The sequence below is a fragment of the Plasmodium chabaudi genome (assembly GCF_900002335.3).
Source record: "Plasmodium chabaudi chabaudi strain AS genome assembly, chromosome: 14".
Taxonomy (NCBI): Eukaryota; Apicomplexa; class Aconoidasida; order Haemosporida; family Plasmodiidae; genus Plasmodium; species Plasmodium chabaudi.
The window spans coordinates 2,377,246-2,399,607 of record NC_030114.2 but is presented as its reverse complement, the minus strand read 5'-3'; the positions used below and the strand labels follow the sequence as shown (position 1 = coordinate 2,399,607).

Genomic DNA, 22,362 nt, shown 5'->3' with positions numbered 1-22,362 from the left:
ATCATATGTATACTTTTTTTATAAACACCATTAAAGGGGAGTCTTAATATAAGAACATATATAGCACCTTCTATATTAAAGAATTATAAATAAGACAACTAATGCCAAGCCTCATCAATCATATGTTCTTCGAAATGTATAAATAAGAATATAAAAATACACAATTTTTAAGCTATAAAATATAATAGGGGCTTTATCTCTTTTATTTTATTATTTATATCTCTCCACACATTCAACATAGACATATCTTTTCTTCAATCTTCTTAAAAAACTGACTAATAGTCTTATACAATTATTGTATCATTAAATTTGATAAGGTACTATTTAACCATTATTTTTTACTATTATTTGTTTGTATTTTTTCATATCTACAATATTATTTTCATTTTATTATCTTTATAATTTTGTTTATTACTATATAGCTTTTTACTAGCTTTTTTATTTTTTTTTTATTTATATTATAGCTAGCCAAAAAAAAAAAATAACCTAAAGTATATGTACATTCATATAAATATAACATTTGCACACACTTTTTAAAAATGCATATATTAATTCATATATGTGTATAATCATACATACATAGAATATTTAATAACCTAACAGTTGTTAAAATATTTGTATGTTTTATTATATTTTGATTGTTTAATAATGGTGAAATATAGAATATGCCATTTTCCCTTTTTTTTGTAAAACAATTTTTATCAAAAAATTTGCACAACTAATGTATATCCCATTTTAGTAGCGCAAATATATTTTTATATATGCAACATTATATATACATTTGCATTCTTGTCTAAACACATTCTCATATACTAATAATATAATTATAAAATGGGAAACATCCTATGTCTGATCATGTTATTACATATTTTCATATTTGGATCCCCAACACAACAGTAAACATTTTACTCTATTATTATTATTTTAAAATATGATAAATTTGAATTAAAAAAAAGTTCAAGATTTTCATATATAACGGTGATACATATATACTATGCCTTATCCCCAAACCAATTATATTAATTAAAATATAAATAATTTACTATCATTTTTTTCGTCTTTATTTGATATTTCCCAGAACAAATATTCCAACTGTTCGATGGGGACAACATTCCCATAAAATCACTTTGATGGTTTTGATTGAGTCAATTTCAAAGCAAGACGTTAAATTTACAGAAAAGTTATATTTAAAAATGAATAATTAATTGATCATTAAAATGTTGTTATTCCAAGCATGCTGCTTCATTAGTTTATACCGCTGAAAAATATGCACATGTGTTGCGCTTTTTAATTTACCTTCAACATATTTCTCATTAATTGTTTTAAAATACATTCGTTTTCATTCCTTTTTCCATCTTTCAAATTGTTATTTCCATTAATTTTCGACGAGTTATAACAACCTAAAGTGCTAACATTATTACATTCTTTATTTTATTTCCATAAAATCTTATAGTAACATTCACATATCTGCCACAAACAAACATGGAGAAGACGTAGAATTAACCCTAGATCTATTGAGGCCAATAATACCCGAGGTTTTCCCCAACTTTGCATAAAAAGCCAATCAATCACATACCCCCACATATATAAATATATACACTGCTTTATTCAAACTGTTGTGCAGAAATGTTCCTACGTTCATCTCGAGAGAGGATTAAAATTGAACATTTTGAAGAAGACTCAAGTTAGCTAAATGCACATATATACTATCTATCAACATTTTTTTATTTTCGAATAAATTTAACATTTACACTTTTTTCATCATTAAGGAACCATGCTGGAAACGTTTAACAAAAGAAAAAAAACTTAATTTTTTAATCAAAGACAAAAGCTTTGGAGATCCCAATGAGTATCAATTAAACAAAAATATAATTTAGTAAAACTTTCCATTTTTAAATTTTACTTCAACGAAAATGCTCAACCAATTGTTTATTTTGTTTTTTACTTAGCTGTGAAGATGCAAAACATACATGGCTTTTGGATTACATGTAAGTGTCACATTTGTTTATAAAATAACTTTGCCATATAAGACCCTAATATGCACACTAATCAATGCTCAGATAAAAGTAGTATGACCTAACAAATACGTACATATACATACACATTTCTTCATACCACCCTTAGGTTTTACAAAAGAAAAACAAATCCTATCAAAACAGATGAATCAGCTAAAAAAAACGATCCAGTTCAAGTAATAAACATATGATATTAAAATCGTAGAAAGTTTAATAAGTCTTTTTCATTTAAATATGTTTATTAAATTATCATTTTTTTTATTTCTTTTCCATCACTTTTAGGATATAATTAACAATTTGAAGGATTCACAATCACATTTTTCTATACATGAGTTTTAATGTAAACTAATAAAAAATATATTATATATGCAGATTGATACATATAGGGAACGTAAGACAGTATAGCATATATATTATGCTAATTCATTTCTATAATAAAGTATAGACATTTTAAAAAAGCATGTACCAAAACTGGTGTAATATAATTTCATTCTTTTATAATATACATAATTTGTTAGTATAATTGCTTATATTTGTGCAGCTTTATTTATATTTTTTTCTTTTCTTTACCATCTATAATACCTACTAAATAAACAAAGCATACCAGATTAAACTATTGTATTACTATCACTTTTCAACAACAAATAAATACTTCACCTCATTTAGCATTTTAAAAGCATGACCAAAGTTACATTATGGCTAGCATAAACCATACATAATAAATATATGTAAAATCATATAAAGATCACAATTTCAAATAAATATTTCTGCGTCCATTTTATCTGTTAAAAAAAATATAAATTTTTATGGGGTAGCATAAAATGTATGTATTAAATTAGCTAGCAACTATTTTAAATATGCAATTTTTTATAATAAAAAATTGTTTAGGAAATATAATCATTTTATTTTAACCAATCTAATTTAAACAGTTTAATTTAAAATTTTTACTATAAAAATGGGAACAAAAATTGGAATTTATTTTTGCGATACTTGTGGCTTTATGACCTTTTTCACGCAAATATATACATGCCTAACATGGTAAATAAATATTTATAAATGTCTCCCATATATTGCATTGCTATCATATATATATATATGAAAATAAAACAAAAAAACAATTCATAGAAGAATTAAAAAAAATATTCACAATTTAATAAAGCATTAAAATAATTATATATAAATATTTTTCATAATTTTTATATAAATATTCATAAATATGTATTATATATAAAGTAATAGTTTGCTCATATGATGAGCATTGAACTATTAGAAAAAAAATTAAATTACAATTTGTGTCCTTTTGTTTTGTATTTTTCACAACTTTTCGAAATGTTTATATAACTATTTTTGTTAGACTATATATAATCAAAGTTGATAAAAATTAAAATGGAAGAAACATGGAAAACGCAAATATTAGATCGGATTAAACAAAGGAATATAAATCAAAATGAAATATATAAAAACATATTATCCTCATATAATTCATTAGTTGAAGAAAAAAACAAATTGCTAGCAATTATTGCATCATTTACTTCAAATAATATTTATATACGAAATAGCCAAAACATAAACTTACTATCACATGAAAAAAATAGCATAACAAATAATGACATAGGATATCATAAAATATCCACAAATGATAATACAAATAGAGATTCTACTTATTCTCTTACTAGTAACTTATTAAACTTTTCTAAAAAATATACAGATATCTCATCAAATAATAAATATGTGGATAATTATGAAAATCTTGTTAATACAGAAGATTTATTGGAAGCTGTCAGAGAGCGACGAAAAAACGAAGAACTTATTATCCTTCTTCGAAAGAATTTAAGTGAAAAAGAAAAACTTTTAAATGATTTGACAAAAGATAAAAAGGCATTACATAATTTTATTACCAAAAGAGATGAAGAACTATTGAAAAATAAAAAACAAATATCAACACTTGAAACTATTTTAAATAGAAAAAAACAAGAAATTAAATTATATGCAAATAACAATAAATCTTTAAAATATAAAATTGAATTAAAAGAAAGACAAAATATCAAACTTCTTAGAGAATATGATTATTTAAGATATACATATTTTAAATTACTAAAACAAATATATGAAATTAAAAATTACACTAAATCGGTAGATAAAGAATATTTCTCATTAAGAAATGAACTACTTAAAAAAAAAATGCAAAATGAAAATCTTCTTAAATATTTATCAACCTCAAAAACACTCTACAAAAATGAACTAAAAAAAATCCAAAAAATTCAAATGAAAAATAAAGCCAAAATAAAATTAAATAAACACACAAAAGAAAAATTTATTTTTTTTAAAAAACATAAATTCTATGTATTCCTATATTTAAAAAAATTACATTCTGTAAAAAATAAAAAGGATAATACAGAAAATGTTAATTTATTATGTGATACTACAAAGTCTTTTCTTATATATTCCAACGACCATCTTAGTATCTCGACCCAAAACAATTATATTAATGAAGTACAACAAATCGATGATGGAGCCTCTAGCTTTTTAGACACATACAAATTTCCTAACCATTCTTTTGAAACCCTTGGAAAAAATATCAAACATAAATATTCTACTTCAAAAGAAAAACAAAATAGAAAATCCAACAGCAATAATCTAAAACTAAACAATCTTGAAAAGAAATATGACATTTTATTGTCAAATGATATGGATTATAATATCGTTGTAAACCGTTTCAAAAAAAAATAAAGATGAAAATATATAAAAAATTAGACACGATTTTTTATTTAATAATATATAACTTCCTACAATTTGATATCCTGTTAATTGTTTAACGGGTTCCCAATCTATTATTATTATTACCAATGATGAGCTTTCTCAAATAAATAATACAAATTGAATTTTAAATGATAAATTTTTAGCTATCCAATTCATATGGATTTGCCAATTTAGCTAGCTATCATTTATTTTTTTTTTTTCTACACTAATTTGTGCATTTTTAGCAAAACTGCCTGAACAGTTAATGCAAAAATCATAGTCTTTGTAATTTTTAAGTTTTTTTTTCCATCCATTTATTCATTTTTGTGTGCAATATATTGCGTTATTTTTAATATTTTTTTTGTCATTAGTTAACTTTTTGTTAAAATAAATAATAATTATTTTTGTTTTAAAAAAATAAGCCATTAATAATAGTTCAATTATGTGTTACATTTTAAAAAATAAACCAGCCAAGACTAATATACAAAATTTTGGTATATCCATAATACAAATATGCATATACACAAATATTTGATCTATTTATACATAAAAAATTAAAAAAATTTTGACAATATGAATTTTACAATTTTCTTAAAAAAAACGAGTAGATAAAAAATATTTGACAATGAATGGTATCCAAAAGTCATCTCTACACTCTTGGAAAATGTTTTTCCTTCAAGCAACTCAAATTGAATTACATATTTCACAAGTATCCATAATTTGTCTTTATTTTTATTGAGCGGGGCCACCTGCTAACGGCTTAGTTATATAGCATGTGTATAGTAAACAATATTGCCCATATAAGCCATCATCAAAAATAATATAAACTTTAAACATTCATGCATGGAATAAAAAGGCTAAGTCTTCCTTTGTTAATTTTTGCATGGCACTTCCTGAATTTCCAATAGTACAATCAAATACTAACTGCTTTTTATTTTGCAATTGGATAATTTTTTCTTCAACAGTATTTTCAATAATAAACCGAATAGCATAGACAGTTTTTGTTTGTCCTATACGATGAGCTCGTTGAATGGCTTGCAATTCTGCAGCAGGATTCCACCAAGGATCAACAATAAAAATTCTATTGGCAACCTGCAAATTTAATCCCTCTCCTCCTGCTTTTAAACTTATAAGTAATACTCTTAATTGTTTATCATTATTAAAATTATATAAAATATTATTTCTTGAAACCATTGACATATATCCTAATAATTTAGAACATATAATATTATTTTTTTTTAAATGATATTCTATTAAATCTAACATAGAACAATATTGTGAAAATATTAAACATTTATCATCAGTATTATTTATAACATTTCGAACTTCTTCATAAATAGCTTCAATTTTTGTACTAGTTTGATATTCATCAGTATTAATTCTATTTATAAAACTTTTATTAATATGTGTAACTTCTTCCTTACATACAATAATTTCTTCATCATCCATTTTGTCTTCATCATTTGCAAAGGCATTAAAATCAACAGTTAGTGGAACATAACATACTGGACAACCTAATGGGTGATCCTTTATATTTTCAATGTTATTTGTTAAACTAACAAATTGAGAATTTTCTCGATCTTTAAATTTAACAACAGAAAGAGATTTATAATTTCTATTTAATTCAGAATTATTCTTCTCTTCATTATTATCATCATTTCCAAACACAATCATATTTGTATTATCACATTTTTCAGTATCTGAACAATTGGTTACAATATTATATGTATTATATTTTTTAATACCATAATTTTCTTCACCTTCAGTACCTTTATTTTCTAATTCAAAACTTTCTATATATTGCTTTAAACAATCTTTATGAAAATGATGATTACATTTTGTATTCACATTATTTTTTCTTGGGACATTTTCCAAACATATTCCACATACAAAATCATTTGAAATAGCTGGAATAATTGCAGAATTTTTTTTTATAAATTTACCAGATGGATCACTTAAAAATGTATTTCCAAAAAGAATTAAATATGGATGATCAGCAGCTTGTCTTAATCTACTTAATAAATCAAAAATATGGGCATAATTATGTAAAACTGTATTTGATTTAACATATTTATCAAATTGTGTTGTTGTTTTTTTATATAAAGATTCATAAAAATCCTTTTCTTCATTAGATAATTTATCTTTCCGAATACTAACTATTAATGGTTTCAATTTTATATCTTTTTCTCTTTCACCTTTTGTTCTTCTAAGTAATATTTCATCTAATATTTCATTTTTAAGATAAAACATACTATTTACACCTTCCCCATTATATCCAAATGATTGTATAGGCTTTAATATCCTTTTATTAAAATAATTAAAATGACACATTCTTGTATGATCACAAATAGTACAATATTTATTATCTCTCATTTCAAAATTTATTAAAGAACATTTACAATCTTTTTTAGAACAAAAATAATAAGCATATGGATAAAATTCTAAAAATCGTATTAAACTGTATAATTCTCCAATCCTATTCTGTAATGGTGTTCCAGTTAAACACCATCTATAACCTGAACATTTTAAATTAAAAATTGATTGACTTGTTGATGCTATTCTATTTTTTATTCTATGTGCTTCATCTAATATTATTCTATTCCATTCTATTAAATGTAATAAACTTTCATCAAATATATCGGACCCTTTTCTTTTCATCTTTTTATTCTTATTTTTTATTTTATTTTTTTCAATAATTATCGAAGCATATGACATAACAGTATCACTACTATTTTCACTTTCATCATAAAAACTTTCGCTAGATTCCCCACTTTGACTTCCCAAATAATTCACTGAAGAATCATCAGACGATTTTACAGCCAATTTAGATGACCTTTTAGAGGACAAACCACCCGACAATTTTGCTGCTAACCTGGGTGACCCTCTAGAGGATAAACCACCAGACGATTTGATTGACAATCTTGGAGATGATCTAGCAGTAAATTGTTCTCCATCACTACTTTCACTATTATATCTTTTCCTTTTTTTGCTACTATTTTTTTGTTCTTTTTTGATTTTTTTATTCATTTCATTACTGCTTTCTCTTTTTCCAACTGTACAACTACCAATAGTGTTACGTCTTTTACGATTACTTCGGCCAGTATCCTTTGCCAATGTGCCGTTACTATCTTCCTTTTTAATTTTACTACTACTACCATATTCTTTTTTACAATTTTCAGAACTACTATGCTCATAATCTGAATCGGTATGACTATTCAAATCGATGGACTCTTTTTTAACACCTTTTTTAGTCATAGCTTTACTATTTTTGTTTCCTTTTTTTGTTTTCTTTTTATTATTATCTTCAATTTTTTTCATTTCTTCTTCTAATTCTTGTCTTATATATTTAGCGGATACTAACACACGATTTATTAATTCGATTTTTGTACCAAATACATGCTTACCCATAGTTATTAATAATACTTTCAGTTCTCCCATATTTAAACTTTTAAGTTCCTGATCTTCTAAAATATTATTACTCAGATATATTTCTACTAGAACATCTTTACATTTATCATTCATATCTATACTATATAAATGATTTGTTAATACATATTTTATAACTATATTCCATTGTATATTTTTTTTTTTTTTTTTATATATATCTTCAATACTTTTTTCAATTGCTTCTTTCTCAAAACCTACATTACATAAATCGATTACTCTACTTGATGTTTTACGAAGCAAAGGAGAAAAAATGGATTTCTTAGATTCAGAACTATCACTTTCTGATTCTCTAGAACTTAATACTATAAGTTCATTCTCTTCAAATGGCACATTCTTTTTTGTATTTTTTTTTTCTAATTTTTCATTCCCTTTTCGTGATTTCCCTTTTATGTCTTTATCATCTTTTACATTTTCTTTATTCTCATTTAGAATTTCTAAAAAAACATTTTTTGGGGTAGGTACAAAATGATCATCAAATTTTTTCATAGCAACAAGTGCTGTATCTTTATTTTTTTTTTTTCGTTTTTTTAATTTTTCAGTTCTAACAGCATTAGGCCCACAAAAATATTTTTGATGTATAATTAAAGTTGATGGTAAATATAATCTACCACAATATTCACATGCTATTTTATGTTTATTTATTATTTTTCGAAAATTAATTTCTACCATAGCATATGATGTTATAACAACATCATATTCCAATAATTCTTTTGAAGATATTTTTTTATTACTACCATGATATATATATACTTTTAAAAAATCCTTTTCAACAAATTTTTCTATTTCTGATTTCCATTGCATTACAGCTGCAATAGGTGCTATTATTAATGTCTGACCATGTAATACTTTTTCTGAACTATTATCTTTAGAATTCTTTCCTGTCTTATTATTCTTACTATTCCCTTTTTTACTCTTTTTATCCTTTTCAGATTTAATAAAATATTTTGATTTTCTTTTCATTCCAAAACATTTATTATCATCACTTTCAATCAAAATAATACTTTTCTCTGAGTCTTCTTCTTTTACTTTAACTTGATTTTTTATCAAGTTAGTATTATCATCCATACTATTACTATAGTTAGTCATATTAGTTTGTTCCGTTTTTACACAAACATCGACTTTTTCTTCCTTTATGTTTTCTTCTATTTCCTTTATATTCATTTCGCTACTTTTCATTCTATTTATTTTTTGACACAAGATTAATGTTATTGCTTGTATTGTTTTTCCCATACCCATTTCATCCGCTAGTATACCTCCTTTATGTTTTGAATTTTCCTGATTTATCATCCATGATACACCTTCTTTTTGATATTTTAATAATTCAAATTTAAGTTCCTTTGGTACATTTAATTCATAATTAATTATTTGTTTTTTTTCTGCTTTCATCAAATTATTTGAAAATACACTATCTTTTTCTTTCTTTACGAATATCTCAAAACTATTTTTTCCATGTTCGTAATCTTTTGCATCATATGGTTTAGTTATCTCTTTTAGTTTTTCTTTTTCTTCATCGTCTAGCTCATCATAATGCCCAAAAAATAATTCCCATTTTATATTTTTATGTATGAACTGTTCATAACTATTATGATCACTTGTACATGTAATTTCTTCGCTATTTATTAAATATTTTTTTAAACATTCCTTATTTTCTTCAACATATAAAACAGCATATAGTATTTTTTTACTACAATCTAAATGAACCCAACAACTAATGTATCCATAATTCCCTCTAGGGTCTTTGGATGGATATCCTATTCTTAAACTTTTTTTTTCAATACACAGCCCACACACTCTACACCGGCTAGCTTCTGAAAAAAAAAAAAAAAATTTTTTTTTTTTACCGGAAAAATTGCACACAGCTATTCTACATTTTTATACACCTTTTGTTGTGCTCTTTTTCCAAAAACTTGAATTATATGAAATCTGTATGTATATTATTTTATTTTGCTTACTTGATTGTGCCCTATTTATTAATAATTTAGGAGTTAAATCAATATCGTCTTTCTTTAATCTTAATTTTTTGACATGTTTATCACCTATCCATTCATTAAGTTTCTTTACATAAAAACAGTTTGCTTCAATTATTTCCTTATAAAGCCTTTCTTGCTTAGAAAATAATTTATCCAAACTATTATCCATATTAACTGTTAATAATTTTTATTTTGGCTAGTTATTTAAAATGAAACGAACAAACCGTAAAATCTTTTATAAATATTCCATCTTATTAAAAGAGAAAAAACGATATTAAAAAAATATATATAATGAATAAAAGATAGAAATCAAAATAAACTGTAAAAGTTGAAATATTAGTGATAAAAATTGTGAGAAATTTTCAATTCTTATAATTTTTTCAAATCGAAAAGAATTAATGACTACATGAGAGATCCCCACATAAATGAAAAAAGTTTCAAAGTGTTCCTTATACCATATTTTTTAAACTTCATATATAAATAAACAATTTATTTATTACATATATGCAATGTATATTCATTTTTAAAACAAAATTTTAACATCTTTCTATTTTTTTTTAATTCAAAATTATCAAGCATTTTACTAATATTATATTAATAATAATTAAGCTGCCATGAGCATATATAAAATATGCACATTGCTTAAGCATACAATTACACTTAAAGCGTTCTACCCATTTGAACAAATATAACGAATTTTTTAATTCACCTTTTTTTTTAATTCGAATGTTATATCATTTTTTATTTTGAGAAAATATTGCAATTCTACATATGCAATGAAATTACACATTTAACAACCTTGTGAAGGCATACAATATTTTTTGTCGTTTATTTTAGTATTTCACGTCGTAAGCATTATATATAACCATATTTTAATTTCACAAAAATTACTGAAAATAATAAGTATATTTATTTACATATTTTCACACATTAACCATTCAAGTAGTAACAAATTTTAGAGTTATAAGGATTATGATCATTTTGCAATCTTTACATGTTATACTGTGTAATATAACATGTACAGTTAATACAATTTGCTTCCTATGTCTATTTATAATTTTATTATATTTAAAGTGTGCATGTATTTTTTAATATATTTTTGTGTGTAAGTTTATTTATAGTTTCTTCGATGTTTTTTTAAAAAAGAAAAGAAAAACTCTCTTTTTATATACTTAAACGAAAAAAAAATTGTATTTCCATAAATTTTAATTTATAAAAAATCGAAAAAATATTTTTATATCTTATTTTATTGTAAACTAATTAAATTTAATTCTATATAACTAAATATAGTATACATACTTACCTTAAAATTGGAAGGCATATATAACATACAAAAAATTATAGAATAGATTATTTTGTAGAAAATATTAAGTTGGCGAATTTTCAATACACAATATTTTTATTAAACCATCATAATAAAAAAATATATCATCATTTTCATTTTCACTATATTCCTTATTAACTATTTTTGAATAGCATTTTCCAAAATCTGTAAGAAATTTTATATTATTATTGTCTATACAAGATTCTAAAAATATATCTTTTTTATTATAAAAAGTTTTGTATGTTTTTAAATTTAATGGTAAATAATTTTTATAATCTTTTGCTGAATTTTTTGTTTTTTTATTTTTACTAATCTTAAATAATGAGTTTTTAAAATAAAACGTCCAAACATCATTTCTACAATAATAACTTTTTAATTGACCTGTAATATTAACATCGGCTAGCTGGTTGGAATTTTCGTCAATTTCTTTTTTCATATTCTGTATAATTAAAATTTTAAAGTGTAAAGAACAAATGAAGAAATGCTAAACAAACAAGCATACACATATATAAATAAATAAAAAAGAAAAATAGGTGTGCCTATGTCCTATTTAAAATGTATATCCCATATTAAACATACCATACAAGCTTCCTTATAAATCTTTATTCCAACATCCTTTTCAACATAAAATTCATCTATCATTTGGTTAAGAGCTTCTTTTAAAGATTCCAATAAAATAAAATTAGAAAATTTATCATCATTATTTTCTTCCATCTTTTTATATCAAAATTATTTCTTTCGAGCTATAATATGTATAATCTATACATTTTTTAAATTATTATTATTTTCCGATTTTTTATTTGTTTTTTTACTTATTATTATTCTATAAAATTTACTACTGATAAAGTGTAAAAAATTATGTATAAACCAAAATTAGTAGCATACATAAACAAGGTAACCAACCCTAATATTTCATTATCAATTTAAAACTGTCAAGCTAAAAAATGCTATGTAGTAATCCATATATATATCATATAACCATAATATATGTTTACATCACTTTGCTATTACATAAGTATAATATATATTTACTTTTGTGAAATTTTTATAAAAAAAAGTCGAAAAATTCATATTAATAAAAATAATATATATTCCCTTTCTTTGTATAAAAATTAATGTGCATTTTTAAATACAGAGTAGTACACTGTGGGCTTATATATATCATTTACAATTCAGCACTGACGTTTTTTTGTTTTCATTTATTTTTATTTTTTTATCACTATTATTACTATTTTTTAACCATATTTTTAATTTTTTAAATAATTTTTAAACATGTATAAATATGTATATATTTTTTAATTCATTCTGTTTATGGAAACTATATATAAATATATTACCTTTTTGAAAGCATTCCTTTTTTTTTTTTTTTTTTTTATGTGTAGAAATCTAATCTCTTCCCATTTCAACCGTTTAAAAATAATATTTTATAAAGCCTAATCCAGTATAGAATATTTTATCTTTTTGAAGTTACTCTTGCAATATATAGAAAAAATCAAATGCCATTTCTTTAAATAAATTAGGGAACGATTTATATACAGTATGTGCCTATATATATACCATACAAAGCATTAAGGACAATATTTTAAATAAATGTATAATGGTAACAAAATAGATAAACACAGATAGTAGCATTAATGAAATGAAAAGCCAAGACACTCAAATAAAAAATCATGCATATTATCAAAATGATGATGAACAAAAAAATAAAATGAAAGAAACACATGTCCATAATAATATACTCGATCAAAATGAAAAAATATTTCATACCCCTAACAATAATATTCATAATTTGCCACAAAATGGTATCAATAATAATGCTGATCTAATAAATAAACCACAAAATGAAAGCAAACCAAATGGGAACTATGATAAAAGCTATAAAAACTATAAAGAGGAATACATTGAACAAAATCCCAAAACGCACACAAACATGTGTGATCAAAAAGATATTCACCTGCACAGTCAGAATATATGTAACCATAATTTTAAAGAAAATGAAATTATAAAATTTGAAAAAAAACAAAAAAAAAGTGAAAAAATAAAAAAAAATCGACAAAAAGAAATAATATCTGCATATTGGCTAAAAGGTATTGCTGATATATTAAATGAAGGATTTAAAAATGGATATATTAAAGGTAGTAATATCATAGGAAAAAAAATTGCAGACGTTTTAAAAAAAGTTGTTGAAATATATCATTGGGAAAGTGTATATGAATTAATTGAAATAATTAAATATTTAGGAAAAGAAATTATTAAAAATAATAAAATGATATTTATAATTCCAAATATTATAAGAAGAGTACTAACCATAATAAGAACGGAACATTTTAAACAACTTTATTTATACAATAATAATTATATAGATATTATGAATAAAAATAATAATATGATTATTGATGAATTAACAAATAAGACAGTTAATAATCGTTTTTTATATGAACGAGAACTTTTAAATTTTGAAAAATCACTTTCATGCTATTTTGAAACTTCATCAAAAAAAAATACATATAAAATACCTGCAACAAATACATTAAAACATTCAATAATTGAAGGAATAACCGAACTTATTGCTGAAATTGATTTATCATGGGGAGAAACTGAACAAAGAACTTCTTATGACCTGTTCATGGAAAATGATGTCATTTTAACCATGGGATATTCATTTGGGGTTGAAAAATTTCTAAAAAATATTAACAAAAAAAAAGAAGGAATATCTATTATTGTAGTTGGTGGTGATATAAATAGAAATGGATTTAAAATGGCAAAATTATTAAGTGAAGATGGTGTAGATACAACATATATACCTGATTCAGCTATTTCTGCAGTTATACCAAAAGTAACAAAAGTTGTTATAGGCTCAGTAGCTGTTTCATCTTCTGGTGGCGCTATTACCAAAATTGGTGGATATAATATTGCTTGTTCAGCATTTTTTTATTCAAAACCTGTAATTGTTGTATTACCATTATTTAAACTACTTTATGATCCATTATATGACCCTTTAAGACACAATGAATTACAACCAGGTCCACCCATGATTTATGATAATACTGAAAATTTTTATATTCGAATATCAAAATATGATTATATTCCTCAAAAATTTATTAATCTATATATTACAGAAATTGGTCCTATAGACTCTTTTCAATTATATAATATTGCAAAAAAAAAATATCATCCAGATGATATAGATTTAAGTTTTGATTAAATTTTTTTTTTAAATGAACATATTTTACATATTTGCAAAATGTTTTACATATATGTAAAAAATGCTACAAAATATTATTAACAAGCTAGCTATATAATTTTTATATTTCCTTCATATAGCTATTTTTATTTATATTTGATATAATATATTACATGATTAAAAAAAAAAATTATTATCCAATTTTATTAACGTTCATAATATTCTCTACTTTTTTTTGTGAAATTTATGCACAGTCAGGTTTTTTTACTGTACATTTCGAGCCATTTATTGATATACTATTTTACCACCTTATTATCGACACACACTTATCATTGTGCCCTTATTGCTATTATTTCTATCATTATATTTATTATTGTTATACATTTTTTGATTTATTACTCAAATTATAGTATCTTTGTTTATATATTTGTTTATAATTATAATATATTTAAAACGACATTAAAAAAGTAAGGGATATTATATATGCATTCCTTTCACAAAAAATAAAATAAAATGCAAATCACCAAAAAAATGGAAAATACATAAAACATAATTTAGTCACCAAAAAATGACGATTCATTATCAATTAATTTTTTAGACCCATTGATCGATTGCATTATAGCATCAATGTTTGTTTCCAGTACTATTCCTTTAAGGAGTGGGAAAAAAAAGGCAAACATATAAATAAAGAAATAAAATTTTCTGTACATATGTTTATGCACATAATTAAGAATAAAAATATAACAATCATTAAGTGAGCTTCTCTTACCTCCCATGACAATTTCGTCCAATATATAATTTATCTAGTAAAGGCAAAAACAAATAAGCATATATAAATGAAACTCAATAAAAAAAAATAAAGATACTAAAATGAAAACATATTTATATTGTTTATTTTTTATTTTATTTCAACCTGTTCATAATTATATACTAAATCTAGTTCACAAACATTTTCAAAATTCACGTCCAAAACTTGCACAAAAACCTGCACATAAAAAAATTTAATTATTATTTTGCACCCCAAATTATTAACATGCATATAAAAAGCTAAGAAAGCACACCCTCCTTCGCACGCTTAGTTTGCTTCTTCTATTTTTTGTTGTTTTTCATTTTTTCATGTTTTTCCAACCTGAATTAAGTCTAAAATTCCTAACTCACTCTCCATGGAATCAATTATAAAAATAAAGAATAATGTAGCAAAGTGCCTAAAAAAGTGTTGCATATAATATTCATATTTCTGAAAAATGCTCGATAAAATATCTATTAAATTTATTTTACATATTATTCAGTATTTCTTCCCATTACCTATATACAACTTTCACATCCGAACCAAGCAATTCCTCACTATCAATAAAACAACAGCATTCATTTGATGGTCTTTTTATAATTATCTCATGAATTTTTTTTGTTATTAATTGTTGCTTTTCATGACTCTAAAAATGGTAGTGAACATGTTAAATAAGTTATATGATATGCATGTTTCTTCAAAATATATTTTACTTTTATTTTTTATTTTAAAATTTATTTCTTACACTTCCATCATAAAAACGCAAAAACCGCGGCTTCCCATTCGTGTTAATTATTAATACACCCCTTATCATGTTTCAAAACTATTTTGTATTAATTTAAAAAACAAATGAGTATCCAAAATGTTCGTATAATATCATATCCCCTATAAATATTATATACAACTCGTTTTTATTTTGTTATATATTTCTTTATATAAATAAAAATGAAATAAAAATAAATTCATTCCCTAAAGAAGCTTTCTACCTAAACAACAGCTATTTTTTTGATATATGGAATTTACCCGCTTTTTTATAAAAATGGGATATACAAAATTTTATGCCAATGAATATAAGCCTATATATTTCCTACCCCATAACAAGAAATGCAAAATAAATAAATATGCATATATATAGAAGAAAAACATCTCATGCTTTCTTTGAATTTTATTATTTTCTTTTTTTAGAGTGTATTTTATATTTTATTTATTAACCATACTATTTTTTATCTATATTTTTTACAACTTCAAAAAAATAAATATAAATAAATATTCCAGGGTTTACATTATTCTCACCCTATCCCAATATTACTACATAATTCTAAAAGTATTTTTTTTTCAATTTGAATGAAAATTAAAATGATAGTATTCTTATAAAATTATGAACCGTTCATAATATTTATTTCAATCTTAATTTATAACTCATATGATATTATATAAAAATAATATAATGATTGCTATTGTTGTAACTGGCAATACAGTTACCATTTTATATTTACTACCGTTTTTTTTAATGTTCATTTTTGGATAGACAAAAAAAATTAATACAATTTATTTGTAAAAACAGTGTATATATTATTTGTTAAATAAAATAATTATAATAAATTTTTATGGGCAAATTTATACACAAAAAATGGTACATATTGTATACCTTTGATTTATTCTATAGTATATATAAACAAACACAAAGATGAAATAAATATGTACATGGCTAGCTAAATAATAAAAAAATATGTACATGAAATAAATATATGCATAGCTAGCTAAATAATGAAAAACACACACACATAAATATGCTTTGATATATACCGCAAAACATATCATATAATGTGTTTTTTTCCCTCGCTTTCTCTATCACACCTTCTTCAGAGAAGCATATTTTTGCTGATACCCTTTTAACTCTTTACGTATTTCTTCAATTTTGTTTTTTTTTTCTTCCTTTTCTTTTTCTAATTGCAAAATAACTTCCGATTTATATAACTGGAAATTAAATTCGAGCTTTTCCTTTTCTCCTTGTTTTAAAAATTTATTATGCTCTATATGTTTTGTTTTTAAATGGCTAGCTAATGTTTCTGTAAGCTGTTCATATTTTATGTCTAAATCTGAAGATATTTCTTTTATTTTATTTTCATAATTCATATCATTTGTGTCTAATTCTTTTTCATATGTTTTATAGTCATTCAATAATGCTTCAAGTTTATCTTGAATATTTTTTTTCTTTTCTTTAGAAGAAATTAAATTTATTTCAAAATTTTCAAATGTCTTTTTAATAGTATTTATATCATTTTGAATAACATTATCAATTAAATTTTTTTTTTCATTTATCTCTTTACATAATGTGCTTAAATTTTCTTCCAACTCTTTATACTTTTTTATTATACTACTATCACAACATTTATCATTTTGCTTATTTTTTAGTTTTATATATTCTTCATTTAATAAAGATATTAAATTAAAAAATTTTGAAATTTTAAAAAAATTATTTCTTTCTTCTTGTAATAATTTTTCTGATATCTCTATTAAGCTTAAAAGTTCCGATTTTTTTTTTTCATTTTCTTCTTTAATTTGATCTATATTTATTAATTCGGCTTTCAATTTTTCAATATTAGATTTACAGCTACTTATAGATATATCTCCTTGTTCGATTTTTTTGTTTAATAAGTTAGATCTATTTATTTTATCTAAATTGTTTTCTTTTATTGTTTTATATTCATTTTGATAACTAGCTGATTCTATGTCTTTTTCTTTAAAAATGTTTATATTATTTATTAAAGTTTCACTAACCTCTTTTACAATTTGTGAAATTTCTTCATCTTCTCGTTTTTTGTTTTCACATATTTTTGTAAGTTCTTTTAATTTTAATTCAAGTTGTGTATAATTATTTTCATTTATTTCCTTCTTATTTTTCAGTTCATTTATTTTATTTCCTATTTCACATATTTCATCAGATAGTTTATTATTTTTTTCATTTAAATTTGAATTAAAATCAAATAATTTTTTTAAAATAGTATTATTGTCTTCTTCCAAATTAGCTAGCTCACTACTAACCTTTTTTTTATTTATTAACAATTTATCAATTTCATTATTTATATCTTGTATGTCTTTTTCTACAATATTTAAATTTATAGAAGTTTCTTTTTTTTCACTCATTTTTAAATTACAACATTCTTTTATATTTTCAAATTCTTTTTTATAATATTCTATATTTTTTAGTAGCTCTTTATAATTTTTTTCAATATTTTCTTTTTCTTCACTCTTTATTTTTATATGTTTTATAAGATATTCATATTCCTTTTTTAAACCACATAATTTATTTTTAATATCAATAATACTGTTCTTAACTTCTTTTAATTTTTCAGTTTTTTCTTTTATAAGCTCATAACATTTTCGAAATTCATTTATTTCATTTTCTTTCACCTCCTTCAATTTTAATTTCATATTATTATTCTGTTCAGACAAATCAGTTACTATACTTTTATATTTTATAAATATATAATCTAAATTTGTACTTGTATATTCAAAATAATTTTTTATTACTTCTTCTTCATTTTTTAATTCATTATCTTCAGACTTAATTATTTTTTCTAATTCTTCTGTCATATATTTTAAATAAACATATTTCTTTTCAATAGTAGTCAATTCAAATTCACTCTTTGATCTCTTTTTTAATTGTTCACTTATTATTATACTAATATCTGTTTTAATATTTTCAAATAATTTTATTTCATTTTCCTTTTCTCTGTTCTTATACCTTTCATCAAGCAACACTCCCAACCGTTCTCTCGTCCTTTTCCCCTGCCTGTCCATTCTCACTCCTTTCCCAAAATGCTCACAAAATGTTCACAAAATTTTGTTCAGAATTTTCTCAATTTTGTACAGAAATTTCACAAAATTTTCCACGATTTTTATTTGTTAATAGCTAGAAAACACAGACTTAGCTTATATAAATATTGCCCATACAAACAAGATAAACAAAAACAAGCTGACAAAGAATGTGGAAAAAATTACACAACAGTAATAAACACAAATAATTGCAAATAATTATAAAAAATGTGAATAGTTATGAATAGTTAGAATAGTGTAACTATTTTCGTTTTATTTTATAACCTTTTTTTCCATATAATTATAAAGACGGTAAAAAAAAATATAAATTTGTGTGTACATACGAAAAGGGCCATATTTTGCCAAACGAAATAAACACGTCACACACTAAGCCCTCCAAAGTGCTACGCATTCAAATTGCATAAATTTTGCAATACAAAAGTTTGTTAAACAAGTTAATGGCTCCTCTTATAAACTCGTAGAAAATTATTGCAAAGTGCAAATTAATAAATTATAGATTATTAACGAATTAATTAGTTTATGCATTTTTATACCCGTAAAAGTTGAGGATCGTAATATTACACATAAATATAGGTATATATATAAAATAACGTACAAAAAAATTATTCTTGTAATATAAATATATTTCCAAAACATATCGATATTCTATATAAGACCACAAAATAGCTGTATGCATATATGTATACAAACAGTATGTCAAAACATAAAAAAAAAAATATAAATAAGTATACCCTATTTTATTTTTAAAAATTTTTAATTCATACATTATGCTGTCTATTTATTTCAATTTTATCCAATTTTTTTCCTCCATAGAAAAATTTCTTGTTTCTTAAAATAGCGTCTTTCTTCCTCATCAACAATTATAAGATTAATATAATATTTAACTGAAAATTTATTTTGAATATTTTTATAAGTTGGAGTTAAATCAAATCCACTTAGATATAATCTAACTGGTATACATTCAGATTTAGTTGGTGAACCATCCATAATTTCATATTTTGATAAAGTTGATGTTTCTGTTGTACAATTTCTTCCCACACCTGATGTTTCAATTTTTATAATATCTAATTCCATATGTTTTATTTTTATTCGTACTAATAAAAAATATACTTTTCCTACTACCACATCTTTTAAATGATATTTTGATTTATCATATTCAAATTCTATATGTAAACAATCTTCAATCCCTACTTCCATTTTTATTGTGTTATTTATTTCAGGAGGTATACAAACATTTTGCACAATAAAATCTATTTCTTTTTGTATATTCCCTGAATATCCTTTTATTATATTTAATCGAACAAAGTATCTTAATTGTGCATTCTTACCAAAATATGATTCATATTGTTTATCAACAGATGAAAATTTCCATTTAAATTGTTTACTCTCTATTAAAAAACCAGGAGGCTCTAAATCTTTAGATATTGAAAAAAAATCATAGGAATTTGATTTATCATTTAATATATTTATTTGACCTATTAGTTCTAATTTTATTCCATAATGTTCAATTTTCTTTCCTGGCTTTAAAGTTATTGTTGCAACACCATTTATATCTTCACCGTCTGAAAAAATCGGATACTTCTCTCCCTTTTTATCTTTACGTAAAAATGAAAACTTCCGTCCTTCTTCAGCATCGATTTTTAAATCTATAGAGCACACACTTCCGAATATGTTAGCTAGCTAAAAATAAAAACAAACATAATTATATACATGTGTATATATATTATTTATTACCCATTTTGTGAAACACATATATGTATTCATTTTTGTAGATCATGCATTTTCACTTGTTTTAACTACAAAACTGTGTATTTGCAAACATGTTTTACATTCATACACAATTTTATACATACCATTGTATTTATCGTAACTGAAATGAAAAAATTTTAAAGCAAAAGAATATTTTTAATTCAAAATGAAATTAAAATATATGGTTCAATTAATAATTCCCATTATACTAAATAGTTATATATCCTCTTAGAAGGCTCATAGGAAAAGAAAAAAATAATAAAGAAAATTCTGTTACAATACAGAGTTCTTTATGCTACTAAAAGACCTTTCTTTTTTTCGCTCTTCAAAATGGTATACATATATAATATATCTAAATCTCAGTTGTTAGTTAGCTGTACTATTTATATACTTAATTAGGAGCCATCAATTATGCTGAAATATGACGATTCAGCAACGCTTGCAAATATGGCTATATTTCTCTTATAAATCGTTTATTATGCTTGTTTACTACGCGGATTTTACAGCCTTTTAAGTGATATATTATACTATATGATTGTACCTTTTTATGTTTATTTGGGGTGTTTAAAAAATACTTTTTCAATAAACTTTGCCCTTCTCACGCTAAGTCAAATAAACAATAAGCATATCAATTAACTAAACACTCAATGCAATATTATTTATTTAAAAATTCATGTATTTATTTTGTTTTATCTTCTTACAATACTAAAACTTTAATTGTTTACTTCGCACACTCTAGCTAATATATTATACAAACACACATACAATAAGCTATTCTTTATTCTGTTTTTATTTTAATAATTTCTTTTTATTTCTCTTCAATTATTATATGATCATTAACTAATTATTCAGAATTTTCACTTTATCTTCTGTAAATTATAAGGTACCCATTACCTATTTAACATATATTTTTTATTTTGGGTGATGGGAAGGGTTTGCTTGTATATTATTCGACTAATATTTCAATAACATTTTATTTACATTGCTATTATATTTATTTTTTAAATATAAAGAAATACACACAAAAAAAAAAATTATGAACTGTTCATATTTTTATTTACTTACAATTTTATTCTTCACAATGTTATAAGAAATAAAAATAAATTATTTTTTATAAATATTCCATGTTCATAATTATTTACCCCTCTTTGTAGCTGTGCATAATTATTATTCATATATAAAAAAAGGTAGTTATGGTTTCGTTCGTATTTATTATGTTCAATAATGTAATATCCCATCATGAATACTATTCCATATTATTCCATACTAATCCATACTAATCCATGTTAATCCATGCTAATCCATAT

The 22,362-nt window shown here is 23.0% G+C and overlaps 8 protein-coding genes across 8 annotated transcripts; 3 read left to right on the top strand and 5 right to left on the bottom strand.

Annotated features, from left to right (window-relative positions):
- Positions 1-831: 831 nt before the first annotated feature.
- PCHAS_1466200 (HSP20-like chaperone, putative) lies at positions 832-2,354 on the top strand (the record flags this gene model as incomplete). Its single annotated transcript, XM_016799864.1, has 8 exons — positions 832-896; positions 1,079-1,180; positions 1,454-1,535; positions 1,625-1,684; positions 1,770-1,849; positions 1,950-1,988; positions 2,125-2,191; positions 2,298-2,354. The coding sequence occupies 8 exons, from the start codon at positions 832-834 to the stop codon at positions 2,352-2,354; spliced, it is 552 nt and encodes a 183-aa protein (XP_016655101.1).
- Positions 2,355-3,401: 1,047 nt separating this feature from the next.
- On the top strand, positions 3,402-4,745 carry PCHAS_1466100 (conserved protein, unknown function; the record flags this gene model as incomplete). The annotated part of the gene is made up of 1 exon (XM_736734.2): positions 3,402-4,745. One exon carries the CDS (start codon positions 3,402-3,404, stop codon positions 4,743-4,745), a length of 1,344 nt encoding a protein of 447 aa, XP_741827.2.
- Positions 4,746-5,591: 846 nt separating this feature from the next.
- On the bottom strand, positions 5,592-10,340 carry PCHAS_1466000 (DNA repair protein rhp16, putative; the record flags this gene model as incomplete). Its single annotated transcript, XM_732353.2, has 2 exons — positions 5,592-10,009; positions 10,154-10,340. The coding sequence occupies 2 exons, from the start codon at positions 10,338-10,340 to the stop codon at positions 5,592-5,594; spliced, it is 4,605 nt and encodes a 1,534-aa protein (XP_737446.2).
- A 1,198-nt stretch (positions 10,341-11,538) lies between these two features.
- On the bottom strand, positions 11,539-12,209 carry PCHAS_1465900 (transcription initiation factor IIA subunit 2, putative; the record flags this gene model as incomplete). Its single annotated transcript, XM_016799863.1, has 2 exons — positions 11,539-11,934; positions 12,075-12,209. The coding sequence occupies 2 exons, from the start codon at positions 12,207-12,209 to the stop codon at positions 11,539-11,541; spliced, it is 531 nt and encodes a 176-aa protein (XP_016655100.1).
- Positions 12,210-13,134: 925 nt separating this feature from the next.
- PCHAS_1465800 (translation initiation factor eIF-2B subunit beta, putative) lies at positions 13,135-14,700 on the top strand (the record flags this gene model as incomplete). Its single annotated transcript, XM_737939.2, has 1 exon — positions 13,135-14,700. The coding sequence occupies one exon, from the start codon at positions 13,135-13,137 to the stop codon at positions 14,698-14,700; it is 1,566 nt and encodes a 521-aa protein (XP_743032.2).
- Positions 14,701-15,233: 533 nt separating this feature from the next.
- PCHAS_1465700 (AP-3 complex subunit sigma, putative) lies at positions 15,234-16,280 on the bottom strand (the record flags this gene model as incomplete). Its single annotated transcript, XM_737938.1, has 6 exons — positions 15,234-15,328; positions 15,449-15,482; positions 15,593-15,664; positions 15,809-15,884; positions 15,985-16,112; positions 16,212-16,280. 6 exons carry the CDS (start codon positions 16,278-16,280, stop codon positions 15,234-15,236), a joined length of 474 nt encoding a protein of 157 aa, XP_743031.1.
- Positions 16,281-17,317: 1,037 nt separating this feature from the next.
- PCHAS_1465600 (conserved Plasmodium protein, unknown function) lies at positions 17,318-19,270 on the bottom strand (the record flags this gene model as incomplete). The annotated part of the gene is made up of 1 exon (XM_736259.2): positions 17,318-19,270. One exon carries the CDS (start codon positions 19,268-19,270, stop codon positions 17,318-17,320), a length of 1,953 nt encoding a protein of 650 aa, XP_741352.2.
- An 825-nt stretch (positions 19,271-20,095) lies between these two features.
- On the bottom strand, positions 20,096-21,162 carry PCHAS_1465500 (vacuolar protein sorting-associated protein 26, putative; the record flags this gene model as incomplete). Its single annotated transcript, XM_016799862.1, has 2 exons — positions 20,096-20,986; positions 21,160-21,162. 2 exons carry the CDS (start codon positions 21,160-21,162, stop codon positions 20,096-20,098), a joined length of 894 nt encoding a protein of 297 aa, XP_016655099.1.
- Between the last annotated feature and the right edge of the window lie 1,200 nt (positions 21,163-22,362).